Consider the following 13,272-nt stretch of genomic DNA (forward strand, 5'->3'; position numbering starts at 1 on the left):
TTTTCAGATTTTTGCCCATCAACAATTACTTTAATAGACCTATTAGAGAGAAAGGATTTGATGGCTGAGAGGATATTTCCAAATATTTGATAGTTAATAAGCTTGTGAAACATCTTTGTACCAGACCTTATCAAAGGCATTTGTTATATCAAGAGTTATCGATCTAGAAACAAAGCTCTGTCAATAGATTCACTGATCCTATGCAGTATTACACTCAGTACATCAAATGTTGATCTTGCAGGACAAAATCCATATTTCTTGTCACTAAGTAGATTGCTTTTGCTGAGATGGTTGACAACTTCTTGTTTTATCACAGTTTCAAACAATTTTCTGATGTAACACAGGAGATTGATTTTTGCTGAGATGCAGAAGATAATCTTCAGTATTTTTAAGTACTGGGCAGATGAAGATTTTGAAAGTTATGAAAGCATTTCTCTTTTAAGTAACAATTGAACAACTTTTTAAGGATAGGAACTAGTGCCAATTTGAAATGTTGTGAGGATAAGTCGCCTTGCTCACATCCAGATCTTTGATAGCCAGGGTTCAAAAGAGTTGCCAACCTAATAGGTCTTGAACTGTCAGCTAGGCTTAAACCTCTGTCTCATCAATGAAATGTTGCATCCCTCTGTTTTTTTTTTTTTTTTTTTTTTTTACAAGTATTTTCATGGTGCATGCTCCAACGAACTACAAGCCTCTCAATGTAAATATACCCAACAAGTAGCAAAATCTCACCTCTACACAGTAGACATCTCCAGATGTAAGAAAGCTTTCTACCCTAATAGTTTCCTTCCTAGGACTGCTAGACTTCGGAATTCCCTTTCAGGTTTCTGCTTCTCTGACTATACTACTGACATGCAGAAGTTCAAATGTAATGTAAGCAGATATCTTGCTGCTCAACTCCCTACATAGTATCCCTGAAAATTATGTCCTAGATAGTAGCCCTCTACATCAAAGTGGCTAGTTGATGCTCATATACAAGCCTTGTAAAAAAAAACCTTAGCATTGCTGAATGCAAATTATTTTTAACAACAATTAAATATTTTGGATTCATAATTGATGAAAGGGTTTGAAAGGTCAGATCCAGGCAGATTTACAACAATAAAAAAAATATACATCCACCAACAAGTGTCAAAAGTGTAGGCTTTTGTTGGATTTGCAAATTACGTTAATTTTTATTCCTAAAATGTATGCATTAAGAGTCCCACTGAATACATTGCTTAAGAAAGATACAAAATGGTGCTGGTCTTTCATGAAGTAGGTTTTAGCAAATAACTCATCAGTATTACAGGCTTTTAATTGTATTACAATACAATGAGACAGCAAATAAAAACAAAGTAACTGAATCTGTATTATCTTCTACTTGATTTTATGAGAACAGCAAACAATGTCTCAACCATCTTATGTTGATATAAGTTAATGTAATGTTAAACTAAGATTTTAGAATTAAAACAAAAAAACGGATTATTTTTTTCTCTATTTATCCTGCCTACACATTGACATTGTTTTTTTTCCTCTACCAAATACAGTCACAGGATTGGTCAGGATGAAATCTGGTCATAAGATTTTGCTGTAGTTTATCCAATCACCTTTTTACCCATGCAGACAATTTCCTATCATTTTGTCATAACTTGCAAATATCAACATTTCAGACAATTTTCTTAAGTCTATTTAGACTTGAATTTGACTCAATATCTTTGTTTTTATGACTAATAGATGTCATTCTGCTTCATGTGTCAACAGCTAGTATTTTGAGTCATATGAAGCAATAGGTTGTACCACAGTCTGACATTAGATTTGAAGTAATCACTGATCAATGAATCACAGTGGACTACAGTTGCAGTCCACCATTTCAGCCATGTAGAATTTGAATAGTGATTTCTCCAAGGATACTGCAGCTGCTGTTAGTACTCAAACTGAAATGTTTGAAAGCATTTGTCATAGAAAGATTCGGGTAATTTAACAAAATGGTTTTGCTCTCATTTTTCAAAAAAATCTACAATATTTAAATTATTTTATTGAAATGCTTATTTTAATAAAGATATTTGTGTACTTCATAAGTTTATGGCTTCCTAATTTTCTCATATTAGAAACTGCTGAGGCTATTAAAATACAATTTGAATATCCTGAAAATTTATATTTTCAAGATTTTGTACAGAAAAAAAAGTTTGCAAGCTAATATTTTCATTAAACTATAAATATTCAATGTGTGCATTCTTCATTACATGGTATGCGTCCAAACTGTCATTCAGTTTTTGCCATAAGAAATCTATCATGATTGATAGTTTTCTTAATTGACATTCACATACTGGGCTTTCAAATTGAATCGATCTCACCTCTCTATGATGTGTAGGTTCTCAGCTATAATTTCGTATGAAATAGCCTATACAAGAACAAAATAATGAATAAATTTTGACTTTTGAAAATATGACTAGTGATTAATCAAAACATTTACATAAGCAAAGAAAGCATCACTATGTATTTGATTTTGTTTCAGACAATAAAAAAATAACATTCTTATTACTGCAATTAAGACTAGTCAGATAATACCATTAAAACATCTATATTATATTTGCCTTGTCTGTCCATTTAACTTTTCTCGGAAAGTACCTGACCAATCTGACTGAATTTTTGTATGGATATTTTTGCAACAAGAAATTGTAAGTGTAAGGGGGGGGGGCACAAGCCCCAGTTCACTATCTTGACCCCTCCCCTCAGAGGGTTCCAGTAGCATGGATGAAAGCCGTGACAACAAAATTAAGTATTATGATATCCATTCAATACAGTCAGAGATTATTATTTAACAAAAATGAACACAAATTTAACCATATACAATTTGGCATGAAGCACTCGTTATAAGTCAACAGTCTATAACTTTTCCCATTTTTAATATGCTAAAAAGTCTAGTTATATTGCTTGTGCTAATGAGTGTTTTAAGGCCTTTATTACTTCAAACCTTCATATCTTTAATTCAGTTTATAAACAGAGTAGTTAAATATAGTTGCATGTCAAGAATGAGTTTCTGTAGTAATATATCCCCCCCCCCCGGCAAGAAGAATAAGATTCAAGCAATTGCTACTGTAATTACAAAAAAAAAAACATGAACATTTCTTCATAGAGAGAAGGTAGAAAACGGTCAACGGATCCATCACAATGTTAAGAATGGTTTTCTAAATTGTATCATTATGTAGAAACTCATTCTTGACATGGGACTACTTTGTTCATAAACTTTTTTTTTTTTTTTTGCGTACTAATAGTCGATTCTTTTTTAATAGTTTATGAAAATTTCAAAAAAGCATCAACGATGATCAGATGCAAATGAGATTTGTTTTTAAAGATAAATCTTGTCTCACAATTTTCAATCTATTACAAGTAAAACAGAAAAATATTTAGAAAGATATACACTTGTAATATATCCCCCCCCCCCCACCTCACAAGTGTATTTTTATGTTTTACAAATTTATTTAGAACAGAATCGGTAAGTGTATCAGAATCGGGGACAAATTTTTGAATTGTCCCATAACTAAATTGAAGAACATGAACAATTTTATTAAACATTTCCTTTAAGCTTATCTTTTTCTTAATGTAACCGCTTTTGATTTTGTTCCCTTTTAAGCTTCTATTTTCTTAAACCATTTTTACAATACAATAATCAGATATTAATAATGGCAACTTCATTTTCAACATGACAACTTCAGCTGTTTTTTTTGTTTTCGTCTTGCATCTTGAATATATAATATGGTTACTCAGTTCAATTATTTTTTGTTTATGTGCATATATATAAATTCAAGTATATTTATAACATGAACAAAAACCAATATTTTTTTTTCAAACGTGCATAGAGTAGAGCTTTTATAAATAAAATTATATAAATCTATAGGCTTTTATATATATATATATATATATATATATATATATATATATATACATACATGTGTGTGTGTATATATATATATATATATATATATATAATTTAAAGGAGATTAGAATAATAGTCTAAAGAGCTAAGTGTATTTTAATGTAACAGTGAAATTACTAGTTTAATTAAAATACAGGAAATGCTCGTTGTAATTTAGATATATAATAAGCTCGATAGTTAAATGTCCTAGAGCTAATTCAATATTAAGTAAAGTGATTTTCAATTTAAAAATTTAAATAAAATTTTTAAAATTTAAAAATCAAATTTTAATTAAATTAAAAATCAGTTTCATAAGAAGGAACAACAACAAAGTCAATTATCTGTACGATGATAGATAGCAAACATCTAAATGACTACTTTAAACACAGTTCCTGATTTCAAAAAAAGAAAAACTAAAAGATTCATCTGCCTTACTTTTAATGCTAGGTTTATTTATGGTATCTTTTAAATTCAATAAAAATCCTCCTAAATTTGCTGATGAGGAGACCGTGCTTACCAAAAAAACTATATATAATTGTTCTACATAACTTCATGTATACCACAAATAAAAAGCATGGATTTCCGAAACGATCGTACAGATAATTGACTTTGTTGTTGTTCCTTCTTATGAAACTGATTTTTAATTTAATTAAAATTTGATTTTTAAATTTTAAAAATTTTATTTAAATTTTTAAATTGAAAATCACTTTACTTAATATATATATATATATATATATATATACACACACACACACACACACACTCGTGAGCAAAAGAAAATCAGCCAAACAAATTTTATAAATTTTATTGCACTAAAAGCTATATTGAACAATTGAACAAGGAAACTTAAATGAGACTAATAACACAGAACAAAACATTCACTTTAATAAATGCTTAGGCTGGAATCGCATTTCCTTTTGATTTCTTTAAAAGATTAATCCTTTTAGACATGCTTTCAACCAAAGTGGAACACTGAAGAAGAGATGCTATTCCATTCGCTTTGTACAGCTTTTCACAGTTTGTCATTGTTGGAAAAAGTTCTTCCATCCAATGCACAAGATATTATGGACCAAATATTCTCAATTGGGTTTAAATCAGTGCTTTGACCTTGCCAAAATATCACATTAAATGAATTATCAGAAAACCACTTTTGTGAGTTTAGCAGTGTGTGCAGGGGCGTTCTCGTGTTGAAAAATAATGTTCTGAGATATTCCCAGCTTCTGGATACTTCGTAACAGCCCTGTTTCTAATATTCGAATGTATTCCTTTGCATTGATTGACTTCTCACATCTACTAAGTTCCCCAACTCCTGCTGCAGTAAAAGTTCCCCCATACCATTATCTCTCCATTCCTAACTTGGTAAAAATCTTTCTCCAATTCTTTGATTGCACCATTCAGGAGCATCAATAACAAGACAAAATCTGGATTCATCTGACCAGAAAACATTCCTGAACCAGTCTGTATCTTTCTTGCCATAATACGAGAAAAATCTCTTTCTATCATTGATGTTCTTCTTAGATAAAAATGGCTTCTTTGCACACCTTTTACAGAAGAAAATCCCATTTCTTTCATTCATCTAGATATTATATATCTAGAAAGAGAATTTCCAGCTCTTGTTTTTAATTCTTTGCTATCGTCAACATAAGTTTTCTTTCAATCCTTCAAAACAGTTAATTTAAGGCTGTGGTTGTCTTTGAAAGTGGATGCTCTAGGGCGACCAGATCCAGATTTCCCTTTTCTCAAGCATTCGATTTCGAACCTTTGACCAATTCGTTTCACTACAGGAAGAGATGTTTTCACTTTTTCTTTTCTTAAAATATCCAAAATCTGCTTGTAAGTCATTTTGGACTGCCTTAATCCTGCAATTTGGTTTTTATATCCTCGCCAAGATGCGGTCCTACCATATTTAGGATTAATTTTTGCACTTATTATTATATGCTATAATAATAATGATCTGCAAAATAGAAATTTTCAGTTATAATTAACAAAAATTCATGGAGAAATATTGAAAAATCGATTTCTTCCTTTAACTTTTGGCCCATTTTTGTTTTTTTTTTTTGTTTTTTTTTTTTGCTCATAAGTGTATATATGCATGCCTATGAAGACCTATTAAGTTGAAAAAAGTTCCTGTGGAATTTTTGATTTTAAATGATGTATTTACAAATAAGTTTTTGTTATAATACGTTTACTTTATATATCATTTTAAAGAGCGTTTTTGGCTCTAATTGTTTAAATTACAATCGTTTTAAAACAATTATCTTTTTTGCAGGATGCTGAATACAATATGGAAAAAAAAATTTATCGCTATCAGAATGCAAGATTTTTACATTACTGGCATAAATACATTTGTTTTGTGTTGGCAAAAGTGTGTTGATTCTGATGGTGCTTATTTCGATCAATAATATTTTGTTTGATCCAAGATATGTTCATCTGAATTTAAAAGTTAAAAACCACAAGAACTTTCTTGTCAACCTGATATAAAAATTTCAGTAGTTCTGATGAAAGTTTTCTCACTAATCTTGTATTGGTATATACACAATGTTAAATATATTATTTGCCAATAATTTATAGACATTAACTTTAGATTTAGATGGTGTGAAAATGTAGTTACAATTCTGGAACATGCACACTTAAAGTGTTATGTTTGATTACTAAGTTTTGTCACTTAATGAATGAGACGATCAATCCTGATCATCTGATTCAAATCATAACTGCATTTTCTTGCTAATTTAAAAACTTTTTCATTTAATATCATGACTTTATGTTCACAGCATTAGTTGAGACCATATGTAATTGTTTTTATGGAATAAAAAATATGATTAAGTCTTAGGCTGAGTATGACCAAGTTTTTGTGACTGTAGCTTATGACAACATTTTTGATTATAGACTGGCTGTAGCCACATATTTGCGATTGTGGTCTGGTTGTGGCAGTATCCTTGCTTCAGTGGATTTGCAGATAGTATTATCATTTTGCTTTTACTTTTGAACATTTTTTGAAAATAATTTTAAGCAATAGGCGAATATTCTATAGTTTTGAGCTTAGTTATTTATACAAATTACAATTTTGTTTTTACTAAAAACTGTTCATTTAGAATGTTTTGGATTCCTGAAAAAAGATAATCATTATTGAGAAAGTAAATTTCAATTATGTTATCATTTGTATATGATTTTACTCCTCTTTTATGTGTTTTAATCATTTTATAGGTTTTTTTTAATTGCCATAAATGAAATGGTATCGTATGGCATTTCTATGTATCGAATCAATTAAAGTTGTTTGTTTTTTTGTTTTTTTTATCTCAATTTGTATTTTTACTGACAATTTCAGATCCAAAAGGGTAAATATCATGGTGTCATTGATATTGGACTGTCTGTTCTATGTTATAAAAGATGCCAAAGGCGGATCGATATTGATGCCGAAGAATTGGTGCATCATGTGAAGGTAAGAGATGGGTTATTTTTTTTTGGGGGGGGGTACCTAATAATTTGATTGTGAAACAATACCAATGATAGGAAAATGTTTACATCTATATATGTTAGAATTGATCATTTAATTTTGGCATAACATTTTGATTACTTCATTCCTGAACATCAATTCATTGCATTGCATAAAATATCTGTTTATAAAGGTTTTAGAAATGTGTAAACCACTATCCATGGATGACTGAAAGTTTGAAGAAATTATGGAAACTGTTGAACTTTTATTAAAAGATTATAATTCTCTGTGCTGCTTATTTAAATATTAACATGAGAAAAATGAATTGCTTTATTTATTTAATGAAAAGAATTGAAAATTGAAACAAATCAAATTTTTACTTTTTTTTTCCTTAAAATCTTTTTTTAATTCTTACAAAAATAATTAAAAAAATAGTTAATTTTAAAATAATGAATTTTTTTGATATTTATGACTACAATGTAAACAAATTCGTGTTGAATCACTCTCTTAAATAATACATTCTAATCAGTTATAACTATTATTACTAATCCCCATAATGTTTCTCTGTCAACCTGTTAAACTTGATTAGCCCTTATCTTCGAGTAGATTTTCTAAGAGATGACTCTACTGTCAAAAAAAAATTTCTATTTTGTCAGTATATATCATTAGGCATATTAGTGTAACGGAGCAATAAGAATGTGTGTCTTGCACCCCACCCCACCCCCAATAAAAAGAAACAAGAATCATAACAGCCATTGGATTTAAGCAATATTGACCAAGCAAAAATAAGAGTTACAGCAGATTAATTTTGGTAACCGAGATGACAACTTTCTGGTCCAGTGGTTGGAATTCTCATTAAAAGGACAGTTTATCATATAATATTGACCTAGTTCATCACTTGTAGTGTAGTTTGTGTCATCCTGAAAACAGCTATTTCTATCACAATTGATTATAGTTTACCTTCATGAATCACTTGATGACTCAACTGTGGTTGTGGTAATGATGATACTGGCTTATCAATCGAATGCTGGAGATGGTGGTCATCATCGTTAGCCATAGAGCATTGAAGTTCAAATGACTTGAAGGTTTAAAGTGTGCCTGCTTATATAGTATTTGGACTGCTGATGGTGACGTTTTGATCTTTTTGATTAGTTGAAATAAAGTGCATGTACCGTATATTTTCACGTATAAGACAACCGTCAAATAAGACGAGGTACAATATTGGAGCAAATTTTAATAAATTTATCATATATCGGTTGTATAAGACGACTGCTAAATCATGAAACCGTGTTTGTTTAGCCTAGACTAGAGATTTCAACACTTATGAAATATTGGTTTTTGAAGATGATTTTTTTTTTTTGCCTTGTTTTTCTTAGTTGTTATATTTTATGAAATTCAAACTTAGTCAAAGCAAGGATAAAGCTAGCTTTCTTTTTCTTTTAAGAATTGTATTTTTATTTTATAAAGAACTAGCAGGATCTTTGCCTTGGTGTTACCTAGGAAGAAATACCAACAAGAAACGTGCTCCCACCTCAGAACCCAATATGAGTATAAGTTGATGGGAGGATTAAAAAATATTTGCTATAATAATTGTTTGTTTGTTTTTTATTGTTATTGTTTTTTTTGTTTGTTTGTTTGTTTTTGGTTTTTAAAGAAAGAAATGTGCATAGAAAAGTTTTTGTTGATGTGTCAGGAAATACATTAAAGATTTAAAGAAAAAAGTGTTCATGTCTTTTTCGTAGCAGTGGAGAGGGGTCAACAAAACTTATTCCAATGCTATCTCCAAAATATATTGTAAATGGATAACAGGTTTTTTTTTTTTTTTTTTAAAGAGTGTCATCAAATATAACATGTGTAAAAGTTGTTAAATACAGGTTTTTTAATAGAATAATAAAAAGAAAGAAATTATAGTTTCATGATTTGTAAATAATATAAAAGTACAGAATTTCCTATAATGAAAGAATGATCTAGTAGCAGATAAAAACCAATGTTTCTGAGGTTCATGTAAGCAGTTGCATAAATGTATTCTAAGTAACTTGATTTTTCTTTTATGTATGATTGTAATATTTATAATGCTAATAATGAGAAAAATTACAATTAAATATTAATTTTTTGCTTTAATTTAAACAATAAGCCTTAAAGTAAGAAAATGTGAATGATTATTAAATATTTGAACATTTAGTTTATGAACAATGTAGGTAAAATATAAGTCCTCTCTGAAATATTGTAACCCAGTGATTTTGGTAGCAATAAGAGGCACTAAAAGGGGGTGATCTCTGACTCTATCATGACACACTGGTGAATGGATGAAATATCAAAAATGTAAAATAATTGAAAACAAACATTTTTTTTTTTTCATTTTACGAACATGGACCCATAAATGTTGATAATGTGCTATACTGGCCTTCCTTGAACAGAGTAATTTACACCGATTAGCACTATAAATAGCGCTAGTAATTCCAACACCAGTGAGAGAGATGCAACTGCACTTCAACTGCTAGTCGAGTGCCCAGCAGATATACACGCTTTCCTATCTTTGTACATTATTGTTAATACACTTGTTCCTTAACCGAACCTCAACTTGATTGTTCTTATTTTCACTGTTGTTCCACGACACAACATAATGAATGACAGGTTTATTGTTTTTTCAGGAATGGAAATAGAGTAAAATCTTGCTTATAAAATTAATATTTATTTTTGATATTTCTTGTAGGTGAAAGATCCACAGTTGTTTGAAGATTGGCTGGCCCAACTAACTCATCATAGGCTTTATCGTCAACATGAAATTACCTATGGAACCAAGGATCAACCAAGGTTAACTGAGCTCACATCACCAACTGAAGAGATTACACAGCTTCCTACAAGTAAGTGGATTCGTTTTAGTAAATAAGAATGTTTCTAAATTTAAATAAAATATAATTGTATAAAATCAATTTTTAACCTGACCTTTTCATTCTTTAAAATATTTTTCATACATTTTTTTTGTAGAAACTGTTAATTTTGTTGGAGAATAACTGACACTGATGATGTTTACTATCTCTACACTTGAAATTGCCAGTATTGAAGTGTCAATTTTAGTTTACACCATAATATATCCAATAGGATATCAAGCACTTTGTTAGTTCGGGATTTGCCGTCTTGGTTCAGCTAATCTTCAATTGTTTACTTAAAGCGCTTTTTATAAAATAAGTAGAGCACATTTTGCTGTGCTGAACTAATATTTAGTATTCATACATCAGCTAATAACACAGAAGAGATGAATATAGATATTCATTAAAAGATGTATCAGCATATTCATCATTAGTTCAACATCTCTTTTACATGTTAACATGTATTTGGCAGATTTTAAAAATTCACTTCCAAATGAATCAATCTATGTCCAGGTTTTTTCTCAGTTTCTTTTGCTCAAATCCATCTTTATCACTTCCATGTTTTCCTTTGTCTTCCCCTGTAAACTGACCCTGCTACCTCAACTGTTTGACATATAATTCACAAACTTTCATACATAGAGTATTGTTGCCATATCTGGGCTGGTGCATCTACCACTAGTTCTCACTTTTAGACAGGATTCAAAAAAGTCTCAAATCTAATAGGTTCTGTGCTATTGGTCATGTTGCCTGTTTTACAAGTGCTTTAATGGAATGTGCTCTAATGAACTCCTAGCACTTATACCTCATTGACATACATACTCCTGACTAACCTAGCAAGTAGCAAAATCCCAGCATCACTAGATGTTGGAAAGCCTCAAGTCTGTTACACTTGGGGAATTCCCTCCCCATTTTCTGCTTCCCTGACTGTACTAACTTGCTGAAGTTTAAATGTAATATGAACAGACATCTTGCTGCTCAACTCCCTACAGTTCCTGTTAGATACCATCCCAAATAGTACCCCTTATATTTCAGGTGGAAATATGCCTTGTTTGTGGTGAAAAAGAAAAATATTCTTTCAACATGGTGATAGCATTGAAATCACATGTTTTGCATACAACTCTATACTGTCTATGTTTAATCCTTCCTCTTAAGTCATTAGATCTTAACCTGTCTTTAAGACTCATATTACATATCCATCATATTATTCTTCTCCATGCAACACCTTCCCTTAACCTTCACTGACCAGTTTTCAATTTTCATAATGCATCTCTCTCTCTCTCTCTCTCTCTCTCTCTATATATATATATATATATATATATATATATATATATATATATATATATATGCAAACAAAAAAAACAAAAACAAATATTAGCTCTAATATCAATAGGGAAATCTGAAAATTATTCCAAATCAGATAAAGTATTTTCTGAAAGAAATTGAACCAAATTATATTTTATTAAGAACATAGTGACACAATCTACAAGAAAACTAGTTGTTCATAATGAAATATTGATTTTGTAAGAGAATATATTAAGAATCCAGAAACAATCTGGCATTATTTTAAGCAAGTAGAAGATATGACAAATACTGATCAAACAAATCATAGGGGATCTCCTACTCCTCCTCATGATCATAATAATAGCAGTTTTACATGAAGTGAGTTGTAAACCAGTCAAATAGATTTTTCAAACTTCTCAGTTCAATGTCCAGAAAATATGGTGCTGAATGCATTATTTTCAAGACTTATTATTATTGGAGATGATTTGTTTTTCCTGCAATGTGATGTCTAATGCTATCATGATGAAGGGTGAGAGAGAATGCATCATCTATTTTCTAAGCTTTTTCAATTCACCATGAAATGGTAGTATGACTCATATTATAGTAATGGTGTAGAGAGGCATAGCAATAAGTGGCCATGGTTGGCATGTGCCTACTGTAAAGAAGCAGTGGTACATGAACTGGGAATCCTTCAGATACAGAAATAATACAATTATGCAAATTTAGGTGTTGTTGGGAGTCCGAGATGGCAAAATAAAAGACGGATTTTTTGCTTGACAAAGGTCTTTTGGTTTCTTGGACACTGCCTCATTCGCATGAGATTTTTATTGTTGGTTAAAGAAAAAAGAAAAAGACTGCTGCTTAGGTAAAAAGTGAATGTCTTCATTGTGAGGAAAAAAGAGCATATTGTACCGAAATGGCACTCATCCTAGCTGGGTTGAACTGGTTTCCTTCGGAGGAGGAAGTTTCATGGGAGTATGAAATTCACAAGTGGTTTCCAGTCGCATGCATGATAAAATACTCTGACTTGAATGTATGTTTTCTTTTCAACTCTAAATGATGTACTTGACTGAAATAGGAATTAATTGCCTAAATACATTTTTTAGTCTTTTTTTTTTTTAAATAATCTTTCAATTCTTACGTTCTAAACTGTACCAATGTGTGCATTTTTTTTTTCAATCTCTACAACATCGTGATAATTGTGTTTTACGATTTTGTTGTTTTCCCTTGCACTATTGTTTTTTGAAATTCACTAAGAATAACTTCACGAATGATGGTAGTTTTAATTAAAATAAAATTTATAAAACCAGAAAAAAAAGTATTCTAAATATTAATGATTTTTGCATATTTCATAATTGTAAACTAAAAATAACCCAGAGATTTACCTATAGAAGAATGGCAGAACTTTCATTCCAACCTCATGCATAAAATCTATCGCTTTAAAAAAATCTTAAAACCGTGTAAGTTGATATATTCACTAGAGTATAAAGGGTTATATATAAACTTTAAAAAATACGGAGTCTGTCTATATGTTCAATGTTATTATTGGATAAAAGTGTCCTATAAATATAGAAACTCCGCTTCACTAACCTACTTTGATTGTAAACATTATATATATATATATATATATATATATATATATATATATATAATCTTTTGTTACATTTGGTCAGTTTCCAATCGCCTCACTTTTCCAATCACTATTTTTGTGTCTTGAAAGTTTGCCAATTTATTGATATTCTTTCCAGCCAAAACATTTTCACATTCCTTTCTTAGCTTATTTTGTTATTTAA

General features: G+C 30.1%; 1 protein-coding gene across 8 annotated transcripts in view; it reads left to right on the forward strand.

Moving 5' to 3' along the window:
- The window catches only part of LOC145292188 (oxysterol-binding protein-related protein 6-like), a 311,645-nt gene that overhangs the window by 171,350 nt on the left and 127,023 nt on the right, over positions 1–13,272 (forward strand). For all 8 annotated transcript variants that reach the window (XM_080138481.1, XM_080138486.1, XM_080138483.1 and 5 more), the window contains 2 exons: positions 7,221–7,334; positions 10,042–10,192. In XM_080138481.1, the coding sequence (XP_079994607.1) occupies positions 7,221–7,334; positions 10,042–10,192 (265 nt within the window). The remainder of the gene's footprint in view (positions 1–7,220; positions 7,335–10,041; positions 10,193–13,272) is intronic.

Source organism: Euprymna scolopes, chromosome 13, assembly GCF_053919585.1.
Source record: "Euprymna scolopes isolate OS-2025 chromosome 13, ASM5391958v1, whole genome shotgun sequence".
In the NCBI taxonomy this organism is placed as follows: Eukaryota; Metazoa; Mollusca; class Cephalopoda; order Sepiida; family Sepiolidae; genus Euprymna; species Euprymna scolopes.